Source organism: Branchiostoma lanceolatum, chromosome 17, assembly GCF_035083965.1.
Source record: "Branchiostoma lanceolatum isolate klBraLanc5 chromosome 17, klBraLanc5.hap2, whole genome shotgun sequence".
Lineage (NCBI taxonomy): Eukaryota > Metazoa > Chordata > Leptocardii > Amphioxiformes > Branchiostomatidae > Branchiostoma > Branchiostoma lanceolatum.
In genome coordinates, this window is record NC_089738.1 from 3,740,800 (window position 1) to 3,765,747 (window position 24,948).

Sequence of the window (24,948 nt, forward strand, 5' to 3'; positions counted from 1 at the left end):
CTGAGATTGAAAATATAGAAAAAGATGAAAATCTTATTACAATCCCATGATGATTACGTCAGTAGGATGTAAGAATCAAGTAGCTGCATTACATGTTTGTATCTAAATCCGTACGTTACACACAAAACACAGAATCCTGCTTATAGAATTAGCACTTCTCATCCTCTGTGATTCCTCTGGTTTGCCAGCTTAGACCGACTCACAGTGTAGTCAATGGGGATAACGCCTTAATACCTACAGACTGAATCCAACTTAGAACACCTCTTGGTCACTAAGCAACTTTGTTTCAATTGTTGCTGGTACTGCTAACCCCTATTTCGTGTGCTTGGCTGATTCGCTTGCTTCGCTGACCATGCATACATATGGCCAGACTCGACTTGTAGTCATCCAACAGCTAACACCACAGCGGGTGTATCTCTCTACTCCGAACAGTTCCAGATGCAGACATATTTCAGGTCTGTAGTAAGCTGATGAGGTAATAACTGGGCATTAAGCTGCTGGGATCTGGGGTTTGCTGGATAAATGAGCTCCCTCCTTGTTTGGTGGCCTGAAGCGCGTCCATGTGACAAACGTTTCAGCTAAAGGAACTTAATGAGATCTCAGGGTGGTAGGATTAGCGCTCCCCACTGATAGCGACTTCACTTCAATTTTCTTTACTTATGCACCTGCTTCACTGTACAACCCCTGCTGTACAGTGGTGTCTACTTCAGGCTAGTGAGGCGTGATAGTCTAATAATAATAAAAAGTGTACGAACCCGGTATTAACAGGAAAATACTTGATGGACAGAAAACAAACCAGAGAAAATCCTGACTGTAAAATGTTCACTTTACATTTCAGCCGTAGACAATTTTTTTACTTTATCCCTAGTGTGTCCAGTTCTTTAATAGCTCAACTTACTTTTCAGTTGCACATATGGCAGTTTCACAGTACTCATACTAGTAATAGCCTCCATGGTCAACTTCATTGTACAGGATGTTGAAATAAAGGGCATATTTGAGCCAAGAATAGGTCGAAAATATCATCTTCCTTCCAATAATATATAATATAATAATCATATACACTTGAATGTCCTGTGTTCCCAATGTTGGGTCAGTTATAACTGAATATGTGCTACATAACGCAGTTCATCCAACCCTGTCTGCTGTATTATACAGTGACAGTAGAGGGCCTTGCACTACTTGTTTTATCATAGGGGGTACATAATCAGAGATCACCCTATCTTTGAGGGTCATAAGTATGTATCATACGTGACATTTCTATGCCTACTGTTGCTATTGTAAAAATATGGGAACAAGCTTATCAATAAGTCACATATCAAGATCAATCCATGTGTGCACCAATACAAATTTTCTTTTCATTCAAAGTTCAAACTGCTTTAAAAGGTAGCACAGGTCAAAACACCAAAAAAACATCACTTCGAGTTCGAGATATTTCGAGGTAAGCCAAGTTCAGACATTGCTGTAGTCATGTGTACATGTCTGTGTACATGTATCTCTCCTCCCAGTGTTGTGATATCACAGCAGGCATGTGGCACAACATGTTTCTCCTGTATATGGAAATACAGTCTTTAAACAGTTCGGGGGTCGCCTGAGCCATGCGGGGAGTCAAGGCCTCTGCCATATCCGAGGAATGTCCGCCTTGATTTTACGACGAGCATGCTCAGTAGAGTCCTGATAGCACCAGTGAATCACGATCATCTGCAACCATAAATATCGCGGCAGGTTTCACCTCAATGTACAACCTTCACCTGTTGTCCTTCCTTAGTTTGCCGGTTATGTTTATAACAGACTGTCATCGGTACTGGGAAAACTTACACAATCTTCAATGACCCTTGAGTTTGAGGTCCTCTGTCCCTCATCATGTACTGTACTCCAACTAGACCGAATGACCTTCTATTCCAGAACTCAGGACAACATGATTGCAGCTCTCATCACTTTAAATGATGTAGTCTTTATTTCAGGCACAGGTTCTTGAATGGTTCCTTATCTAAGTTATCTTCTCTGCCAGTGAGAAAGTTCCCCTTACAAACATGGCGTATTCACATCACCGCTCCTGGTGGAAAAGACTGTGATCTAACTACGATCTAAGTAACTGTAGTGCCATAAACCACAGGGAAGCACACAATATCCCGATGTCTGAAACACTGCTCTCCCTGTACAGTTGGAGAGATAACAAGAAGATATTGCACGGAGAGAGTCGGGGGCGTATGTCAAGTTGGAGGCAGAAATATTACCTGTGACCTTCCAGGTAACTACAGGAATAAATCAGCGCAGGTAGAAAAGCGTCGGGCTGGCAACAAGTTGTGCTGAGCCGTTGCTGGTATCATAAAGAGCACCTTGAGTGGGGGCCGTAACATCAATCAAAGCACCGAAAAAAGGTAGGATTTTTGCGGCACAATAAGAAAGCTGCTGAAACAATTTGTCAAGTGGATGGAGCTATAATTACCAGCAGTTTGGCCCCTGACTGAGAACTTATCACCCTCGGGGGAGGCATTAATTCCTTGGATTTCATGGAGAATTTTCCCTGCTGATGATTTTGTGCCCTGGCTGGCAGGTGTAGGAATACATTTTCCTGCTGGGAGGGGGACAGTCTCAACACTTACGGTCACACTTCAAATCAGAATTATATTCCATGACTGACACTGCAGCAGGTCTTCTTCTTTTAAACATTAAGCATCCAAGAATTTCTTATATAGTCAAAGTTTCAGAAACAATTTAAACTGTACTAAACAGACTGAGATGCAGGTTAAGTTGGTCTTAAAAAACTAATTTGCAGACAGTCATACAGACAAAAATGTAGTAACAAAAGAATTAACCAACATCAGACTCCTGCGAATCAAATTATTATAAACTTGAAACTAAAAACATAGTCACTATCATCTTTATGCATGATAACCAAAAGGCAGACTGGAGAATCAATAATTTTATTTAATTAAAATTGCAACACATTAATACTTTTTTTAGAAGAAAGCTTTCCTCTCTTGAGCCTGCTCTGATAATACAGATCAAGATTATTTTCATCATTAATATTTACACATAGTAGTCTTGCAATGAATCAAAATGAGCTTTTGAGATGATCCTGCGACAGTAGGATCAAGAAAAAGAGAGATGCGATCAAAAGAGTCAAGGTTCAAGGCCCAGCGACGATATTAGTTCCTGTCTTACCGGTCCTGTTGTTCATTACTGCTGCAATGATATATCATCTTCTAACCTTCCACTCCTCCTGAAGAGGAGTATACTGATCTCAAGTTCAATGGATGATCCCTCTCCTTGCATGCTGAATGGGGTGGTCCGGATGTACACCACTCAAATATATATTACTGTATCAGATAGCACTTTCCAGGCAATCTATAAGGGCGTTTATTGTACATTTGACGCATTAATCGAATCGCTGTGACCTGGAGAATTGGATATTTTCCGGCGGGGAGGCAAAGGGAAACTCATTTGTACCTCCCTACATTAATCTCTCAACTAGTGATGTTTCAGTTTCAGACAGGGGGTGAGGCTGCCGGGCACTACTTCATTGCTGTTGTGAATAAAGGTCACATTGATGTGTCTATTCTATAGCAAGGGTAGACAGGGCTGCATGCTGGGGTGGTAGGGGAGTCTGACTGTGTTTTACACGTTCATTAGGTACAACAGTCAGCCTGATATTGTTGTTAAAGCTAGATCACTGCTAGTGTGATATTGTTCTTAAATCTTATCAGTATGTCTGTGCATAGTTCACCAAAATTTGCATAACTAAGACTTTTGAATGTGATGGAATGGTATCGTCATCATCAAGAACTGTAGGAGCATCCTCACTAAATAGCTTAAAAGAACGTAGATGTGCAAAGACTAGGCGTAACAGGCCGTTCAGTGTAATATAACCAGCTGCTGCCGCCCCGCGTGCCTGCGAACCTTGTGTGTTACACAGAATGGCGGTTGTACCGGCTATATTGATACAGATACAGAATTTTTTAATGTGTGAACCAAAAGGTTATGGCAACTATCAGGATGTGAAAAGATACATTTTTTAATTATAGTGTGTCCTCTAGCCTCTTCAGCCTGAGTGATTTCCTAGTTGACTACAGGAAGATGGCACCACCATTACCCAAAGTCAGGAACCCTGTACATCACATTAGCCCATCCCTCCATCCAGTTTACCTCCCACAGACACTTTACTACTGATTCTCAGGGACCCTTACACAAGATGAGAGAGTAGTGTCTTCGGGGACGCGGCTTCCTCCACAGATTTTTGATTTATCGAATTAGTTTCTGTACCATGATATATGAGATCAAGGCTGATAACATAATTACCTGGTCCCTGAGAGGTTTCAACTTGTGGGACTGATTCACTTTGTAATCAAGGTGGGGAAAAACAGCCATTGTTTTATTGTCTCGGCATGCATTATCTGTCTAATGAGGAGGTACTGACAAAAAATAGTTGCACGTTTTAATCTAAGGTTTGATGTAATCAAAAACATATTCTTATTGGAACAGACATATTTTTATAGAAACTGAAAGAATATTTTGAGCGAAAGTCCTAATATATCTAAATACTTCCCAATGTCCTTGCGAGAAATTATCCTCAACAACTGTTTTAGCCATTAGAATGCACATTTTTAGATCGATTTTCATTCATATTATAGATAAGTTCTTTGAAATTTTAATTGTTAAATATTAGAAATAGTCCATTGTTATGTATCTACAAATTGCCATACATTGTACCGTTATAATTGTTGCACAATTTATTTCTTCTTCTTCTTATATTACAAAGCCTTGTTTACAATGTACATGTACGAAGAATCTTCACATGTACTTATAGCCATCTAAAACCTGCCCAAATGCCATCAATAAGGGTATTTAAGGGGGGGGGATCACTTGTCACTTGTGACAGATGAATTTTAACATCAGTCATCATTGGCCCAAATGTACTGATGATGATGACAAGTTACATGTCAAATATCGAAACCTGAACAAAAATGCTTCAGCTTCCTGAAACAGTAGTGTTTTCAGAAGGCAACGTTTTGCAACAAAAAGGGAACTTAATTAATTGGGTCCAGTTCATTATTCAAAGCTACTCTGTAAGCATATTATTCATTGAATGGTTGAATCGATAGCTTTCTGGTGAAACAGGGTCATCCTGCTTTCGTGTGTGCTTATGTAATTACAAAGAGGTATTGGCTTGCAGAATGTTGGACATGGGAAGAGGAAGTTTTGTTTACTTTCAGTGTCACCTTTTCCTAGAAAAGTCTTTGCCAAAGTCAATAGTCTGAGGACACAGTCAAGTTCCCTTATTTGGAAATGTAATCGGAGCCATGGAATGTGATGGGAGGAAGCAGAACATGACCATTTTGAAAGGTCCAGATTTTATTGCAAAGCAGTAAGGTTTGGTAAAATATGCTGACAGACAGCAGTCTGTTTTTATGGGGGAGGGGGGCATCTTACTGCAAAACACAAAAGATTTTGACATTTTGTAAAGATTAAGTCAAGGCAATTGGAAATTCACAGGTGGTGAGTTACAAATATGTAAATTCCTTTGGCCTCGGGCTATGGGTCTTCAATTTGATTCAAGTTTTGAATTCTTTATTTATATTTCAACATTGCAGACCAACACACAAAAATGGTACATTTCAGTGTCAATTTATTGAGAGTTATAATAATTATTGCTAATGTTACTAAACTTCACAGGTGTTATTACAGTACATTGCTGTAGAACCCATAGGACTATCCTCTGTGAATCAGCAACATCTCCCAGGTGTGAATTGAACCTTTCCGACCCTCAGATATTGGGCATTCATGTGGCCTCTCTGAGCTTGCCAAATCTGTACAGCTACACTATTCCTGCCTTTTTATCGGCCTGTGACAGTAAAAATATGAAGTTAGAGAAATGAGCATTAATTGGATGGCCCTAGATTGTCAGGTAACAGTTCTGTAAGTTGACCTTGGACCCCAGCTCTCAGTTCTTCTTCAGTCATTTCTTAGTTTGAGGAGGAACCTGACATTGATCTAAACCATCTCAGGCTTGGCCTTGAGCATAAGCGTCACCTGAACCACTCATGTAATCTTGCAATGCTTTCCCCGCAAACTTCTTAAAGTCGTTTTACTCGATTGTTTTAGTCGATCTACCTTATGATAAAAAGAATACTTCTGGTCCAAGGTCGCTCTTACAGAGTACTGTGAGTCTCAATATTCCTGTGATCAATCAATATATGAAGGACAGGTATTTCTAACAGTGCACAGAGCAACTTGGGAAAGACTATGGAAGTTAAACACACATCACTACCAGTGGACCAGCCCCCTGCTGTAGTGACTTGCAAAAATGTGTGGTCCAAGGGCTACAGAAACAGAGATGTGCGCCACCTTAATTGGTCTTAAGAAAACGCCTTTAACTTTAAAACAGCAACCTTTAGTGACTTGCAAAAATTTGTGGCCCAAGGGCTACAGAAACGGAGATGGGCACCACCCCTATGGCTTGCAAAATTGTGTGGCCCAAGGGCTACACAAACAGAGATGTGCGCCACCGTTATACTACTTTGCAGCATATTCTACTGTCTAGTTTGAGTGTTTGTCTCAAATGTTACAATACTATCCATGGCCTTGTCTGAACCCAGGCAGAACTTGGCAAGTGTCCACAAACAGACACCTATCATCGCATTTTTTGGGTCAAGAATGTCAACTTTGCTAGCACACCTGGATCGCAGACCTGGTCTTACCTGTTCTCCTCTAATGTAGAGAACAAAGGGCTCCATATATCTTGCGCCTCGTGTCCTTTGCAACAATACCTCTGACCTTACTCCAGACAAAGACTTTATAATATAAATGACTTTTTGTCTTTCACATGCTTGATGAAGTGCACTGCCTTACTGTTACCTTGTCTGCACTCAAGCCACACTCTCTAAAAAACAAATGTCTCAAATAAACTATTTGATGAATTATCCTCTTTAGGGTACCCTCTGGAAGAGTTTTGAAGGGACTTAATACATGGATAAGTATCTATTTCACCAATGATATATAATGTTTACAATTTTGTAATTGCAGACATCTATAATCCCACTAAAAGAGGTAGAGGAATTTCTAGATAGAGAATATTACAGCAAAACCTGCCCAAGAAGACCATTTCTGGGGATCAATGAAACCTGGTCTATGTGGACAGGTGGTCGTGATTGCTGTGTCAATGGGAAAAATTATCTGGGTACCAAAATGTGGTGTTTTCCTTATGTAGTGGTGGTCACTTGTACAGGTTAGACAGTCCCATGGCATCTATGTTGGATGAATAATGTACATCCCAAGTCCTCCCACCATCCTATGCACTTGAAAGTGTTTTTACACATTACGACAGAGATTAATGACAGGCTGACCTGATGTATCTCAGCCAGCAGGTGTCCTAGTGTGCCTACAGATCCCAAGGACATGATACATCTCAAGTGTACATATCTAATGGGACACATGGGAGATCACACTGAATCATCTCACAAAGGCTACAGCCCTGTGATACTGTAAATGCATTTAAGTTCGCTTGGTTTTTATTTCGCGGTAGGGAGAAAATTGAATGTTTGCGGTGATTTTAAGTTTGCGTTTAAAACAATAGTAGGGCTACAGTCATAGGTGGGCAAAAAGTTTCGCGGTGGTTTTAAGTTGTTACTGAAGAGTTCACCGCGAAAACCGTGAACATAAAACCATCGCGAATATTTCTGCATTTACAGTAGTCTCACAACTCCCAGGATGGATTAAACCCATCTTCCTCCCAAAAGGAACGTGTTATCTTTGACCCAGCTGGCTGGAGCTCTTTTGGGGCTCTGTAGAAGGACTGCTCTAGCGTTCCTACCAACTCTAAGTTGCTGACAAGTTCACAAGGGAAAGTTTTTTCCCTGGGGATCAAACAGTTTTTTCCCGATAAGCACTGAAAATGGTGTCAGGACCCATATCAGACATACCCAGAGTCTAGATAGGTGAGGGCAAGTCGTGCATACCTCTCCCCAGGTAAACTGAGAACTGATACCACCGATTCCACCACCTTCGACAAAAGCAAGCTTGAACTCCTGTGATGACTGATAACAAAATGTCAGATTTTGTCTCGCGCTCTCTGGGATTCTGTGTAGAAGAGATTCCCCTCAGTCTGATTTTGCAGATAAGATTGCAGACGGCACATTTTTTCCTGCCTGACTTCTCCCCTATCTGTTTCATCTCCAATATCCTCCAACACTGATGAATAGGTATGTACTGGCCTACTGAGTTAGATACAAGAAGAGCCAGGCATTTGTTTGTGGTTCAAGTTGCCAGAAATCCCACGCACTGATGCTGACTGTTCAAAACTTTTTGGATTAGGTCACTGTTCCATTACACTAGCTTCAGAATCGATCATCTTTAGGTAAAAAAACAACAACGTTAAAAGAGTATAAAAAGTTTACACAGCACTGGACCTGCCTTGCAGGTTATAGATTATAATCCTTTTATACAATCTTTTTCTGCAGTAATATGACAGTTTATCATATTCCTATCTAACACAGGTTTTTACAGGACCATGTTGGGTAATCTGAACTTTAGTGTGCCAATCCTGACTTTGTTTCCCTACCGTCTGTGTAGGAACTTGCATTAAAACCTTGCTAATCCCGGGTGGGATGATTTACTTTTATTACAAAATCATTTCGGGAATCACAGGTGCGCTGTAATAGCCCCCCGAACATTTGAGTATCTCCCTGTTTAACATGCGCGGTGGGTCTGTGTCGCCGACACATTCGTTTCTGCGGATATTGATTCTGGAGAGAGTGGCGGACATACCAGGCGCGTGCCAGCCCTTGTAACTTCAATTTTGCACTTCATGGTTTTTTGCACAATTTCATTAACAGGCTTCGACAGCACGCATACTTGGCTCCGAGACTGTCATCTATTTCCCGCAATTTGGACGGAGGTGCTTGGACTGTATCGTGGCAGTGTTCTGAATGACAACCACAATTTGTCACCATTCGCTCATCAATTTTTAAGCATCGCCCAGACAGACAGGATTTTGCGGACAGGTCTTGCTGAAAACTGAAAACATGCTCAAGTGTGAAATCAGTAAGTGCCTTAATGGCTGAAACTCGTTGAGACGCTACTTTTACTGACTTGTCTCCCCTGACAATATACTTTTCCTTCTTTATATCTCTCTTTATACATGTCAATTCCTTTTAGGGGGCATTTATTACACTAGCTGTAGTATTATTTCTATCATTACTAACACAAATCACAAATGCCAAAATGATTAATATTGTTCATCACATTTAGAATTTTTCGAAACTGGTTTCAAATCATTACAAGAGACATTGCTAGTCCCTGGCATCACCGGATATAGAGAAGAAATCTTCAGGTTTGGATATGTGAGACTTCCCCTGCCACTATCAGGTGATCCACCCTGCCTCTGCTCTTCCTCATGTCCCAGTAAACAGTCTTATCTGTGAACACTGTTTCCTGCAACAGGATAGAACCTCACCAGATCATAACCCCACCCTGTACACTACTAGACTCCACCAGGCCTTCCTAGATAGGTAAGGGATCGTAAAATTTGGCAAAAAGGGAATAATTGGCCAACAGAATCAGTCCACAGTAAGGTTACATACCCCGATTGAAACCCTATGGTGGCCAAACTCCTTGGCAAATATTCTCTTTATTATATAGCAGGCATAGTTACATGTAGACTGGTAGGGACCAGTACACTACTGCAATCATTATTATGCACTGTAACTATCTTGGGCACAGATTTCACTGAAAGTAGCTCTATTAATATTAGTATTACCTACATAAATGCTCATACCTCAACTGCCTTTTAAGGTGTTACCTGAGCTGAAAGTTACATCCCATTTGCACCTGTTCACTTTGGATAAGCCCGCCCCAAGTAAGAGATGTATTAGTTTGAAATTTACATGTATATAACGCCATGTATCAACTGTGCTCTTATTTGAAGGAAGGTCAAAAAGGTAGCAACACTGCAAGTTCTTGAGATTGGGTTTTGCGCATCTGATTTAGATAGACAGTCAACTACAAAACTATCAACCTTCCATCTCTTTGTACCGTATCCAGATATATAGGACAGTTTACCTCCCACCTCTACCTGCTGAAGCCTTGGTGTTATGAAAGCAATTGTCGGCCCCAGGCACCCAGCAGCATGTTACTTTGGGGAAATCTCAGCTTTCGTGATAAAAAACTACCAAATGGGCAGCAAGGGACCTGCCCAGTCGTAATGGGGCTTGGTGTGAAAGTGACAAATATCCGGCCAAATGGACGGACCAAAATCTAATTTGCCAACAAAATGAAGTTCAGAGATATCTGAATAGGTAGAGAAGTGGAATGTAGAATCTATGAATGATGGATGCCCTGGACTATAGGGTCGGTCCTGTACATCACTAGGGAGAACATCTCCTGCACTGTATACCCAACAGCAGATTTGGATCAGACTACATCAAATTTGAATTGAGCAGCAGTAAATATCAAGATCAGAGGTCCAGAGTCTTAACCTCCACACCCAGAAGGTATCAGTATGTAGAAGAAGAGCGGGACATGGCCTGTAGGGAGAACGTGTGATAAGACCAATCTTAATTGCAACAAGAGGCAAAATGTAGCAGTTTGACATACAGGACAGATGGGGGGAATTGGAGCGTTTGTCTGCTAAAGATATTAATGATCTCTATCAGCTGAAGTTTCATCACTATAAAAAGCTTTAAAATCTGCCTACATTTTCTACAACTTCTGGAAACAAACTGCTACTTGAAATTTATGAATTGAAGGCACTACTTTCACTCATATATCAAATTCCAACCATCATTTTTTTTTCCTTTTACAAGATGTTACAGATTCAAAAGATCTAGAAGTAAAACAAAATTAGCTAGTATGTACCGACTTGTGCGTTAACCTATTTCCTTTGTTTCTGACCAAAAATACAGCAGTATGGCAGTGGCATTTAGTATTTTTGTACGTCTATATGGTAAATGATTTCTAACATCTGCACCATCTTTGCACCTGTTTTCTACCAACAGGAGTTTAGCGATACAAACGGTGAAGGCCCACAAAACATTTTCCCATCGTTTCTGTATTGACTCTGGTGAGATTCCCATCCCTGTCTCCCCACGTGTGCACCTGTTCTATACCTGTACGGACACAGGTGGCCATGACGATGATTAATGGAGCTAGAGGAATACACTACCTGTACCAATTTGTTAGGGCTTCTCAAGCTGGCACTCAAAGTGTTAGACACACGCACCGCTGAGCAGACAACACCTACACGGCATAGCGAATGTCCGTCAAGGTTCAGAGTCAGAAAAACAATTTAAATTCCAGGCCAATTGTATGCTTATCTTCCAGAGCGGGAATACTCCTACAAGGAAAAGCTCACCAGTTGAATTTATTCTTTAAAATCAAATTACATGTAGTACAGAAATCTCACACATGTATATTCCAGTCCGTAACATTCAGAGTTATAGCTACAGTATGCACCAGCAATATGATTTTTAATAACAGATTCACCAACTACTTTACAGAGATAACACATGAAATGTGGTATTCCTGGGACTCGATGCATCTCCAATTTTCCTTGGCTCAATGATAAAAAGTCCCTAAAATGGGCTTGAAAAAAGCATTCATTTGTCCATCATCGAAAGAAAGTTTTCATGCATCTCATACTCACTGATTATCATCATCATCATAACCAATTTAAGGTACTTAAAGGTAAATAGATTTTGAATGTACAGATGTGTGTCTGGCATCTATATCACAGGAATTGTTGGGATACTGAACATTTAATTCTAGATCTATGATGAAATTTAACTCCAGTGAAGGAAAGGTCTTCAGGTGTTAGCTGTACTTTGTACAGGTGACCCGCACAACACAGCCGTAATAGAAATGCCTTAGTTACAAAGTATGAGATAAAACTGCTAACTTAAAGGTAGTATACTAGTAATGTAACAGTCTTTTACGTTTAGCATAATTTCAGAAAGACGTCATTCAGCCTTTCATCTGGTAAGTACGCTTTGAAAGGGTCGTAAAAGAAACTTAATGCAACTGCCATAATTCACACCTCCGCCTGTAACATTTGCGATTTAGTCCGCTCTAAATTACTCCACTTTCCTGCTTTCAAACTTCTATCATCACCGCCATTTCAACTAGTTAAAGACTAACTCTGCACTTTCCTTGCACCGGTAGTCTTACGGTTCTCACATGAATTTACAAGGGAAGATTTAGGTGATATACAGCCTGCTGTAGGCCCTCCTCACTTTCCCAGCATCTCTCTGCAATTTAATCGGCTCTCTAGTGGAAATTCTGCTTTAACGTTTCCCCTGGGCCCACTCTTTGACATAATCAACAGTGGAACGAAGCATTCAAAATCTGAGAGCTCGGCTTGACAGGTGTATTTCCTGATAGGTTACAATGCCGAAAACGTACCTCAATAGGGTATAGCAGCTAATATCTGAGCTGTCTGAAACGCACTTGTGTGATGATTTAGAGGAACAATAATTGTGAGAATGGGACTGGTTGTACCCAAGGGTATCCGCTACAGGGGAGGATTATCTAAGAGGCTGTAAAGAAATCTGTCGGTGTGAAAAGTCCCCAGGAGCGATTCTGCACCCACTACGCATGCTGACTGTATGCTTGTGCAATTTTTTCAAATCACGATGCAATGGATCAACTTTATGACTCAAACCTTCAACTGTGTGATATATAACATTCTTCCTTTCAGAGAACATAGCAGGTTTTTATATAACATTGTATTACAGATATATCGTCTTTGGGAAGTAAAATAGATTCATACAATTTTAATTGCACTTTTGATTGCACTTGAAAAGACAAACAGTCACCAAAACGGACAACAGTCACAAAACTTTGGCTGTTATAATTTGTCTCAATATTGTTTACTCTTTCAGACCCCACCATTCTTCTCTACCCTCCGACATCCAAAAATCTGTCAATCTCGATACCACTGAACTTTACATTTTTGTTTCATTATACTGTTCAGCTGAGACATGCAGAAACTGTACATTGTTGAGCTGATGTTGAGGAGTAAGGTATTTCCTGAGCCAAGTACAATAAACAACTGCCAACACTGATGAAAAATGCACCTACTGTTATCATAAACAGAAGTTGCTCATGTTGATTATCAAATTGTTTTTGTTCTCTAACAAACATCTCTTATCTGCTGATCACATCTTGAAATCTGCAGACTATGCTCACTGCCGGTGACTCAAGTTCACTTTGTAAACTACCCTGGTTGTTATGCTAGGCTTGGGTGACTTTTGTCTCCATGGGCACTGTGAAATCCTGAAGCAGCGATAACAATCTCTCTGATTGGTTCTCTCGCCAGGTGTTATAAACGGGTATACAGAAATGGACAGATAGGAGTGGAGTGGGGGATCACGGTGTACATGTATGTCACTGTGAGTTATGGTTTCCATTTTGAACAGGGAGGAAGTCGTGACTACGGAACTGCAGTCTCTAAGCTTTCGTTATCACATTGTGGAAAATCACATTTGCAGATGGATTGTATAATTGCACGATGATACAGCGTAGGTAGTTTCACTATTTCTTAACTTCGTTCCACAGTGTGTCCCATTGAATAAATGAGGCAGATAAATATTCATCAATTTGACTTATTTGATTTGGAGTGGAAAAACAAGTTTGATGTCAACAAAAGGAGGTGAGGGCCTGGGGGTCCTCTGGGCATTTTATTCTGGCTGAGCCCTTTCCTACGTCTCTTTTCATCATGCAAATTGAAAATTACTTTAGAATACTGGTTGAACACCCAGACAATGTTGTAGGCTCACGTCATGTCTAGGACACGGTGTTTCAGCCGTCTCCCAGGCCCAGTTTGTCTGGGCCCGTCTGTGATTTCATGTTGTGGTGCACTTTGCAATTACGCTAACACATTGAATTATACTCATCTTTTGGATAAGGGCAGACAGCAGATGGTTTTTATCATCACTTTTATTAAATTTATATGCTGAAGACTTTACCATTTATTATTTCATCTCTCTTTCTGTCTTTTGATTCTTTGAATAAATGGGCTCAATAACAAGCCATTCAACATGTTTTGATTGTGATTCTCATAAACCTACTTTCACTAGCTTCCTTTGCCATCAGATTTTAGATATGATTTATGTAATTATGTTTATGACTTTTTTGTAAATTATAAATGGATAGAACAGGTGTATTATAAATTCACACCTGTCAGTCAGACATAAAACTAAGAGCATTGTTGAAACTATCTTCTTTTAAAGACATAATTCTAATAAAATTACCATTGGGATACATAATTCTACTTTTCATAATCCACCATGCCAATGTAAATGTCTACAGCATTGCTGATATATTGCATGTTATTGATATTAGTGTTGATTTCAACAACAAAGAGAAAATCAAAGGCGCATTACAAGATGGTCTCCGTGCAGTCACAACGTCGATGGGATTCATAATGACTTAATCTTATCCCTGGGAGAGTTGTGTTTGTCTGGAGCTTATGTTTGGATCTGGAATGATTATGGCGAGACTTCTATTCCCCTGGGAACGGACTGAAGCCAATCTACATGCATTATTAACGACCCAGATTTAGCATTGTTATTTTCACCCTCTCACTTTTTAGCGTGTGTTAATTCTTTGTAACATGCATCCAGTTTTGCAAGCCAGTGTTGGTAGACACATGTTTTAATCTAACTGTAGCCGTATGTACATATTATATGTAGTAGTAGCCATCTTAACATGACTTAATTTGTTACTTGTACATTAAGAAATTATGAAGAGAATGTCGTTTAGGCCTGTCCTACTAACACATGCTGATATTTATTGTCAGAAATGTAACAAATTGCCGAGAGGGCACAGATGGCCAGACTGTGGATTTTTCTTCCCGCGCATAATTCCCCCAACCTGCACGCGGGAAATAAAATTACCGACATGATTAGGGCGCTGTTTTTTCCGATGATTGGATTTTTGATCCAGCCCCACCCTCCACTTTCCCATATTAAACAGGAATGTCCCTGAATCCTCAATCAGTGTGTAGTTCGCCCAGACATCCCGCAGCGTTTTGCTTGAACACAAGGCGACAACGAGGGTGTTTCACATGCTGCTCACAGCACACAGTGTCTTTTTTTATTCCAGACAGGTGCTCGGAGCTGTCTCACATTCCCAGGTAGCAGAGGTCTAATCTTAGTAAGCAGTCGCGGCTTGCGTTAGGACAGACCAAAGCTTTCACAGTCACTGGCACACACAGGGCAAGATCTCCTCACCACCGACACTTGACTCCCGGGGAATTGAAAAGTAGCTTGAAAAGGGGGACTTTGTGCTACATGCTCAAGCACGTTGTTGATGAATCGACAGTTTCCAGAAGATTAAAGCCCAGACTGTAATCCAGGGTAACAGTTCAGGGCTGAAAGGATTCTAAAGCCAGGGTAAATGCTACACAACTGCAAAGTGGTGTACAAGCTCAAAGGAGCGGTAAAAGTCAGACAATGCAAATTTTCGTCCGGGGACTTAAGGTGGGCGGTCATTTGGGCAACTTTAAAATCCCCTTCAGAGGGGGTAAAGATTTGGAGATTACCCGTGTCAGAGATGCATTAGGACCAGGCCAACATGCTTCACTTATCATCGCAAGGCCAAGGCAGGGTCAAGACACACACCTCGGCACTTAAGTGTTCTGGTCATTGCCCATCAGACAGTGATTAAGGGCACAGTGCCAAATGGTTTGATTGCAGTTACACCCAATTTCCAGTGTGATTCCCCAGGTGACAAGCACTGGCACCACACTTCATTGTGTTACGTACTCTTCCTTGGTAAAACTTAATGAACAGTTTGCCATGCAACTCTTTTTATATGCCTTATCAAATGTTTTTCTAGGACTAATTTGAAATTAGCAAGATCTTTTAGTTCTTGTAATGTGCAGATTAGTAGACAAAATTTCCAAGCTAAATGTTGTAATCTATTTGCCTATATTTTGATATATAAGAATATACTTAACTTTAATTTGAACACATTTTTTGTTGGCTAATTAATCTACAGCAAAAGTTATGGATTTCCTTTCCAGATTTTCTAATTTTACCAGGGAGCAGCTGAGAAGGAAGGAAATAATATGCTAAACTTTGAACATATTGTTTGTTGGCTAATATTATAGGTAATCTGCAGCAAAACTTTCCAGTCTTTCTAATTTTACCAGGGACAGGCGCAGCTTTCCTGAGTTGCCGACTGTTTGTTGGCTAATTTATTAACAGCAGAACTTGTGGATTTCCCTTCCAGTCTTTCTAATTTTACCGGGGACAGATGCAGCTTTCCTGAGTTCCCGACTATTTGTTGGCTAATTCATTAACAGCAGAACTTGTGGATTTCCCTTCCAGTCTTTCTAATTTTACCAGCGACAGGCGCAGGTTTCCTGAGTGGCCCGACAGTGAGGTAGCCGCGTACCTGGCACAGATATATACAACAACAGGCGGTGGAAATACCACAGTGCACCAGGAGGCCAGCACCAAAATGTCAGCAGCTTCTACAAAAGGTTTAGCAAATCCATCAGAGTTAGTCCTGGTGAGGCGGCTTCATGGGGGAAGTAGCAAGGTCTCGGTTGTACTTCCCTCTTTATTACAAAAGCTGTAAAAGTTCTGCTGCAATGTTAAGAAGTTACGATCACTTCTGGCTACTTAGAATTCAAGGCTGAACAAATCCACTAGGCCTGTTCTGCATTACAGCTATGAAGTTAACTCTTAACTGATAGATCTGGAAAAAGGCTATAAAAATGTTTTACCTATTGAGTCTTACCCAGCACAATAGTAAAATGAAATGCTTTTAATTTCCAAGGAATGTTAGGCTCTGCTATGAATATTTTTTATCATAAAAGCAAAAACAATTTTTTACCAAATGCTAAGTCCAGCAATGAAGCTGCTTAACTCTCTTATCGTAGTTCTGTCTTGGTAAAATTTCTTAAACTAAACAAAGTATCTAGTAAAGAAGTGTGGGCAAAAGTTTCCGTAGATGAGCATGTGTAGCTTGGAGATATCTTCACCCCACATGGAGCTCTCCATACAATATTTATTTCTGCCTGGGGGGCAGGGCTGAGAATAATGAACGAAAAGGTCGGCTTCAATAAAAATTGTTTACGACAACCTAAACTTGTGAGATGCACCCTCCCATCTGTCTATTTTACCTGCCTTTATTTTGTTTTTCATTCACCTGAGCCCTGATGTCTATGTGCATAGAAACCTGGTGAAAACTGCTTCCGAACTGTCCACATGGTTGCAGGGCATTATTACATGGTTCATTTCTGCTTTGTGTACTAATAACAGTGCTGATGAAGTAACTTATTGTGATCATTAGTTTGATATCCCTATAGTACCGTCAGTGACATGTTGTATTTTTTCTGGGCTAATCTGAACTGCTTACAGCAATGTTTAGAGAATCACACAACACAGTTGAAAACATCACAATTTACTGAACAATTCTCATCTACAAAATGGTTGATATCGGCCGATGGACACACCTGGTGGGTCTTTCTCCTGTCCTTGACTGGGATTGTGCTGTCTGACATGTGTCTCAAAAGAGATTCAATTACCTGGCAGTGTCCTAGCAGTAATGCAATTTTCCCAATTTCTCAACAGAAGGTTTTAACAAGACTTCCGTCATTTCTGAGAAATTTGGCTGACGTTGCACTGAATGGCTAAGTGTGGGAAAATCAGCCCCGTTTCTACGACCCCCGGGCACATTTCTCGCCGCAGTTGAACCTTACTTGACGAAACAAAATAGCAGGGGTTTGGGTTCGCTGGGCCTGTTGTGAAATGCCACTGGCTGCGGAGACACACATGGACTCTGTTGTGGAATTCCTGACACAGAAAACAGCCCGGTTCCCCAGAAGGCAGGACATATCAGACACAACATAAGCACGGCCCATTTACACTTCCCTCATAGACTTTCCCTCGAAAATATGTCCACATTGCCACATTCCATAAACTGCACTTCACCTTAAAGTTGTAATAGTCCATGTAGACAATTTCTTATTAAAAAATGACACTGATACAGGCTGAGCCTCAAGTGCTTAATAGTTTTAAAAAGAAGTTACGGGAACAGAACCTAAAATGTTTTTGTACTTGAATTTGATTCGTAAACAAACTGTACCATCACGTTCTTGTGTAGTCTAAGTCATAGTCTTTTAGGATGACTGACAGAGAGACGGACACAGGAACAGAAAAAATGAGAAATGTTCGTGGGGTTTTTTCTAAGATCAAGTACAAAGTTTGAACCATTGACTACCTAACGTCATACACCATAGTGTTTTTGCTCTAACTCGTCCCATTTTCTGGGGCGTGTTTACATTCTGTAGCGCTGCTGAAAAGCAGAGGGTGTGGACAGGAAATACGATCAACTCTACTTTGCCATTCTGCTACGTTCGGCATTTCTGTCTGTCAGACAGCACAACAGACCGACTCTGTTCTAATGAAGGGAAAGTTGTTCAGTTCCCTAAGACTTAAACAATTCATCGATTGATTTAGAGACCAGGGTTTTCTTTTGTGTAGTGTCTGAAAGGAGAGAGCAGAAAGTGATCCCTTCCCACTGTGACCTTTTGTGACTACCTTGCATATGACATTGTTCCATCAAGCATACGTTTTGCTTTCACAACACAAAAGAGGAAGACAGAATGAAGCTAAGGTGATTTACTTACCTGGTGTAGAAATCTGCTCGCAAACATACTTTCCAAAACGTTTAACGTATAACATCATTATGGTGCCAAGACCAGTGATTTTTCATTTTTGCATTAAAGAGTGGTGCAATCTCACAGCAAACTTGAAGGAATTTTAAAAGTGAAAATTACTTTCAATAATTATTTGTAGTGAAGAAAGATATCAGTAATGTTATCAAAATCCGTGAGAGAAAAACATTGTTATTGATCATGGCACTGTCAACATCGTCTCGTGCTCTGTCCATTCAAAACCAACCAAAACGTGTTTCGTGCAAGAATTAAAACATCAGTTACTTTTTAGTGAAGAAAACAGAAAAACAACTCACCATTGGTTGTAGTTGAGACCCCGGCAGGATAGGTTGAAATGGCACTTGCTGTAGGATCTGATTCTTTGCGTTTGCTTGGGCTATTAGGTTGTTGCGTCCGTTGATTTCTAGCTGGGATTTCAAGTGGGGTGGCGGGTGCAAGTACTTGCAGTTTTCTCTGGTACAACGTCCCTGCGGGGCGAGAGAGACGAATATTGATGAGTCATCGTAACGTCAATGATAAAGAGGAGGAACAAAACGTCTAGTCCACGTAATCCTTCTTACCAAGGCCTACCATTTAGTCCTGATTTAATACTATTTAAGAGCAGGCTCTGTGCACGCAAGTGTGGGGGTCTTTCCATGAAATCCATTAGGCTAAAAGCACAGAAGCCAACCTGGTCGAGTGCCACGTAGGGGTGGTATGCCAAGTACGGGTGCTTTTTCATTCTAGAACTCGGTATGCATGTCCCAGCCCACCCGCTCCGGAGATGGGAGAGTGTCAGCAAATCTGGGCTAAGGGCAAGGAGCTCGCTCCCTTCAAAGCTGGTTAGATCTTCCGAACAATTGAGAAACACCACTTTGGGTGACGATCTCTAACACCAAAAATCACGGCCGGCTCACAGATAATTGCGGGCCGGGTTACGGAGGTGGAATAATGTGACTGGCTGCCTACCGCTGCAGAATTAGCAATGTGGGCTGACAAACAATGACGAGGGGAGGGGAGGGCTGGAGAGGGGGAAGGAAGTGTCAATCATGTCATCATCGGGGCAACACCAGTGACTTCCCCAGGCCAGCTGGCTGTGGCCTCACCACGTAAACATCCCCTTTACCTGAAAGAAACACCCTCGGCCCATATAAGGACTGAAATGAATCACCACAACGCAAAACAGTAAGAGCGGTTAAGCTGTTTTCTAACCTTCCCCACCCTTCCCGACAGTTAGAACCGCCCTAGACTATCAGAAGCCACTGGGCTGAATATCACTGTCAGTTGGAGGGACAATGGTTTATATCAACTAATGGCATCATTCCAGCAGCAAACGATCTACGAGGCAGGAACAAAAGGACTTGGCCAGTAGCGCTGAGTTAGTCATACCCTTTTGGCTGCAAACAAAATAGTGGGTTGGGACTATCATCCCTGCCCTCCAGGTCTTAGCCCAAGGCTACATGGAACAAATCGTCTATTGATTCAAGTTTACCCAGGTGCAGTTTTTAACACAGGTAGGCACCTGACATCGTAACTCACAGTGCCTAATCTAGAAGGATATCGTAAAGGTTTCTTGATAACCTTTACTGTATGTGTCATCCAGTCATCAAGGTCATTCAGTTCTGAGGGACTAGTATCAACCACCATCTGCCCCAGGCTACATCCCGACCAAGATGTCTCGTCAGTAGAACTGTCTGCACAACAGCGCTTTTAAGTTTCACCTGAGACAAATGTCTCAAGCTAGAACAAACTTTCCAACACCCCCACTTAAGGAGTGAGAGATGTTGTAAACAGCGGCGGCAGGGGTGAGGTTTCACGGCATGAGGCGCTCAGATATTCCGCAGGAAAGGTTAACTGTCGGTGCCATTCTCTTCCACTCCAAGTGCGCGCCACGGTTTAATAACACACTGCTGACGACAGAAACACCCTCAAAACAGGTTTAATAACACACCGCTGACGACAGAAACACACTCTCAAAACAACCCCGTCTCCTGAAAAGATTAATCTTTTATACTTGTCCTTGACTTTGTACCATACTTGCATTAAAAGTGCCAAGGGGATTGCCTTTGCTTGCAGGGAATAATAGGAGGGGGCTGTGGGAACCTCAAGAATGGCTTGTTGACTGGATGTTGGGTAGCTTCCCACTCAACTTAAAAGTTTGACGTTTTATCATATGAAAGGAATCAATAGAATCCCTTTTGACATTTAAAAAAAAAAAAAATAGTTGCAATGAAAAAGCAGGCTTCATTAAGAATTTCATCTTCACAGAAAAACAAGTTGGTATACAAGTTGTATCTGTCTAGCCTGACTCAATGCAAATAACGAAAGATTAAATATGATCACCAGTTCTTATCACTGAAAACCAGGATACAAAGTTGCCAAATCACATTTGACAACTACATTCAAGGACGAGATCATTAATAACCAACTGTACACATAAGCTGTGTTGATGACTTTCTAGATATGACAACGACATGGCGTCTGTACAAAAATGTACATTGAGAGTGTTACCTTATCTCTTGATATCTACATCCACAAAACTATCTAACTAAGTCGGGCAGTTTAACGGGAATAAATGCAAACACTAGTCTGACCTAGTCTGTCACCTCCACACCAGCATTGTCAACATTCATGATGAATCACCTGGATTAAAACCTCCCTTTTGTGTAAAATACAAGGCAGAGGAACTGGTTGCTTCTCTACACACAGGCCACATGCAATGGACCGTATATATAGCCTCTACCAGGCCCTGCCAATGGCTGGGAAAATAGTAGAAATTGGCCAAATAGAGTGAATAGTATGCTAAGGGAGTCGGCTACGGAGAGAGGGTCAAATCTGCCATCTTAGGCTGCGAATGAAACCCTTGATGGCCAAACTACCCTAACAAATATCCTCCCTGTAGCCGCCGCGGTTTGTCTGGTAGAGACTACCGTATATCCACAAGGCTAAACAGTCCATAGAAATCACACCTACCTGGTCTACCGGGGGTATCTCCTGATAGTACATCTTGATATGTGATATTCTAGTTCAGTTCACCGCCGGCTGCAATTGAACAAACTTTACAACATCTAATCTGGGAAAGCTAGCGAGCGCCTGGCAGTGCGCAGAATAGTAGGTGTTGTGCTAAGGACCTCACACCGCCCAACTGAACAGGAGTGGATGGGGCAGAACTAAATGACCCCAGGCTGATCCGCTGCTAGAAAGGCAGGGACATCACCCAGACAAAAGGATCAAAGACGCAGCATATATTTGCATCTATTAGAGCCGGCTGAAGTCTGGGGTTTGTTCAGGTCTGACAATAACAAATGTTAAGGAGTGAGTCACAAACAGTTTATGGCCACAAGTCACTCCACAACAGTCCATGAACACATCGTTAACTACAAGAGACGGTGGTAAAATCTGTTGCCTTATCGTCTCTTACTTGTCATATCAGTTTTATTAATGATAATACAGTTTGCTATAAAAAGAATGATAAATATATACCTTTCTCAACAGTCGATTGTAGTTTTATCTTTCATATCTTTTGCTTCCTAGTTCTGAGTCTTTCTTTGAAATTAGTTCCCATGACAAATATACAAGTTAGATCATATCTCTTTAATTGCAAGTGCTAGTTATTTGGTGTTAAGTTACTACTATCTTTTTGTTCACTCAAGACAATTTTCAGGAGGCTTTCATGTGCCTTAGAGGGATTATCACGTCCAGTTAGTGCACCAGACGAATTTGTCTACACAATTATCTGCCTGAAGAAAATAAATCAGCATCAGAATAGGTCGGACTATGATTATAAACCCTGACAAATTCTCAAATCTGTAGATAGGATTACCATTGTACAGGTATGTTTATGTAAGGCCACAGCACGTAAATTTTATGAATGACATCCTATGTAGACTCCAAATGTAATGCGAGACGGCAAAAAAAAGTATTAGACACTGTAAACATTGCAGCTAGAATTGAAGTGACAAAACATGGTATCACAGCAAAGAAGTCTTTTATTCCTGTCTGCAAGAAGTGCACAAAGTGACACTAGTGTGGTAGACTGTTATCTGACTTAACAAGTTGGCAACTACACTCATGGCTACCACACTGGTGCCACTTTTAAGTATAATCATATTTCCCATTTTGGTACTTTCTTGTCATGTTAACGAGCGCGCTGATCCATAAAATTTACATGCTGTGTCCTAACATACAATCTTACCCACCAAAAGCTCTAACAGGTTTCATTTCTTTACAGTTAACAGTTTGTTTGCAATGTAAGAAAACGTAAAAATTTCACTGTTGTCACCCATACATTTTGTATACATGCACATGTTTGCAATGGTATGCTTGCCATGAAAATTGCTTTACTACATCGTCTGAAAATTCCCGGTAAGGCAACAGCGTCCATATTACTGGACCAGGTTTCTCTATAAACCCCATATAGACCCCTGCCCAGAAAGGGAGCCTTGTCAGCTCTAGAAATTAGGCAGATAAAGGTTTGTCCCATTTAGACGGGACCTAGATTCAGCCCGAAGCCTAGAAAATATCACCAGGCCCCTAACCAGTTTCTACATCAATAGAATGTATCAAATCTGTCACACTCAGAAATGTAACATAGGATATTCCAGTCATACTATTTCATTTCTAGGTCATAAAACCTCTCACAGAATACTTTTGTCCAGTTGCTTTGTCTATATGCAATATGGCATACAACAGAATCTAATCAAACAAATACACCCATGAAGGAGATATTAATTATATAATATTTTTAATATTTAAGAATTTTATGTTTAAGGCTTTGAGCCCATGTGAAATTCTGAAACTCATCATGTATTGCATGACTTAGCAAAAATGCTTGACATCACACAGATACATAATTTTGTGCGTTTATCAAAAAAAATGTCTACATGTCATACACCTGAAAAATCACATAACCGAAATGAAAATTCATTTGTCAGGGCATGACACATTTGACCCCTTTATAATAGGATAGCAGCAATATATTAGGAGAAGAATAATCAATCAAGCCAGCAGTTTCTGGCCACTGTAACCTAGTAACCTACTTAGATCAGCAATGTCTGCCCAGAGAAATGTTAGGAAAATTCTTTTGAAGGACTTCCCCTTCAGGCAACATGTCATATTGTCAAATATAATGACAAGGAAAGGCTACGACCGTAATGTTTCCTAATCAAATATCAAGAGATACCTGTCAGGAAATGTGGAGTTACAAGAAATTTGAATTGAATACATCACTTTTTTTCAGCTTGTGTATTGACAGATGCATTCAGATTTTCCATCATACAAAGGAGAGATCTAACTTCTTTGTCCATAGTAATAAGTGTATTCAAATATGCATTCGACATAGCAAAACTATATGTAGTTTTAAAACATTGTGGTCGGAAACATAAGATTCCATTTACTATTTAACCACAATATTATTACAAGCCATTCTATTTATAAAAGAAAAACGTTTATACTGATCCTTTTGCAGAAAAAGACATCATAATCTTGTAAAATAAGTATGACTCGAGTAATCATGCAAAGCACTAGACAGCTATGAAACAATGATTTTACCAGATGGTGCATATGTTATCTGGTCCTTTTTTGTTGAAACATTGAATGGACAAACAAAAAGGTCTGTTGAGCAGTCGAATGTGTACAACATGCTGTTGCTAGAAGAGAGACCAACAAAGACATCTCGCATGTACAATTGATTGTTGCTTTGATGTGTGCTTCTGACACTGGCTATAAATTACACATGTTTACAGCATGGCCCTGACTTGGACTTCTGGTCTCTTGCTTGTAGTCATTTTGAAGTGTTAAAAACATCCTTAAATACCTACTCAAAAACACAGCTTTCATAACTCTAAAATAAATTCTGACAAGCCACTTCAAGGGATGTCAAAACAGTCTGCACAAATATTTGCATAACTGTCAATTTCCTCGGAGAGAAGATCTGCTGGCACAAGCCAGTTCCAGAAATAGCTCATCACACATCAACCATTCCCCATTAGTGGCCTGTAGTATAGCCTGAAGTGGTCATACCAGCATGTGTGAAATTAGGAAATGCAGGCATGGATAAGTGAGCTAGCTGCTGCCTCAGTCACAGTAATGAATAATTAGAATTGTTTTCCCCACCGTCCCCACAGGAGACATGTTGGATGGACACAGGTCAGTAGCCAGTTAGAGACTGGGGTAGAGATGTGCCTTTTGCGGTGTCAAACAAATATGGCAGCAAATTTGCACAACAAGATTTATATGCAGCCATGGAAAATTGGAAAATAGAACTTGAATACCCAGCTCAGAAATTT

General features: G+C 40.7%; 1 protein-coding gene across 24 annotated transcripts in view; it reads right to left on the reverse strand.

The window, feature by feature from the left end:
- LOC136423492 (muscleblind-like protein 1) overlaps window positions 1-24,948 on the reverse strand; it is a 182,509-nt gene that overhangs the window by 26,757 nt on the left and 130,804 nt on the right. For 21 of the 24 annotated variants that reach the window (XR_010753743.1, XR_010753742.1, XR_010753744.1 and 18 more), the window contains one exon: window positions 18,979-19,149. Coding sequence is in view for 20 of the 24 variants with exons in the window: in XM_066411664.1 (XP_066267761.1) it covers window positions 18,979-19,149 (171 nt within the window). In the remaining 4 variants the exon portion in view is untranslated. The other 3 variants (XM_066411677.1, XM_066411680.1, XM_066411676.1) reach the window with 3 other exon arrangements.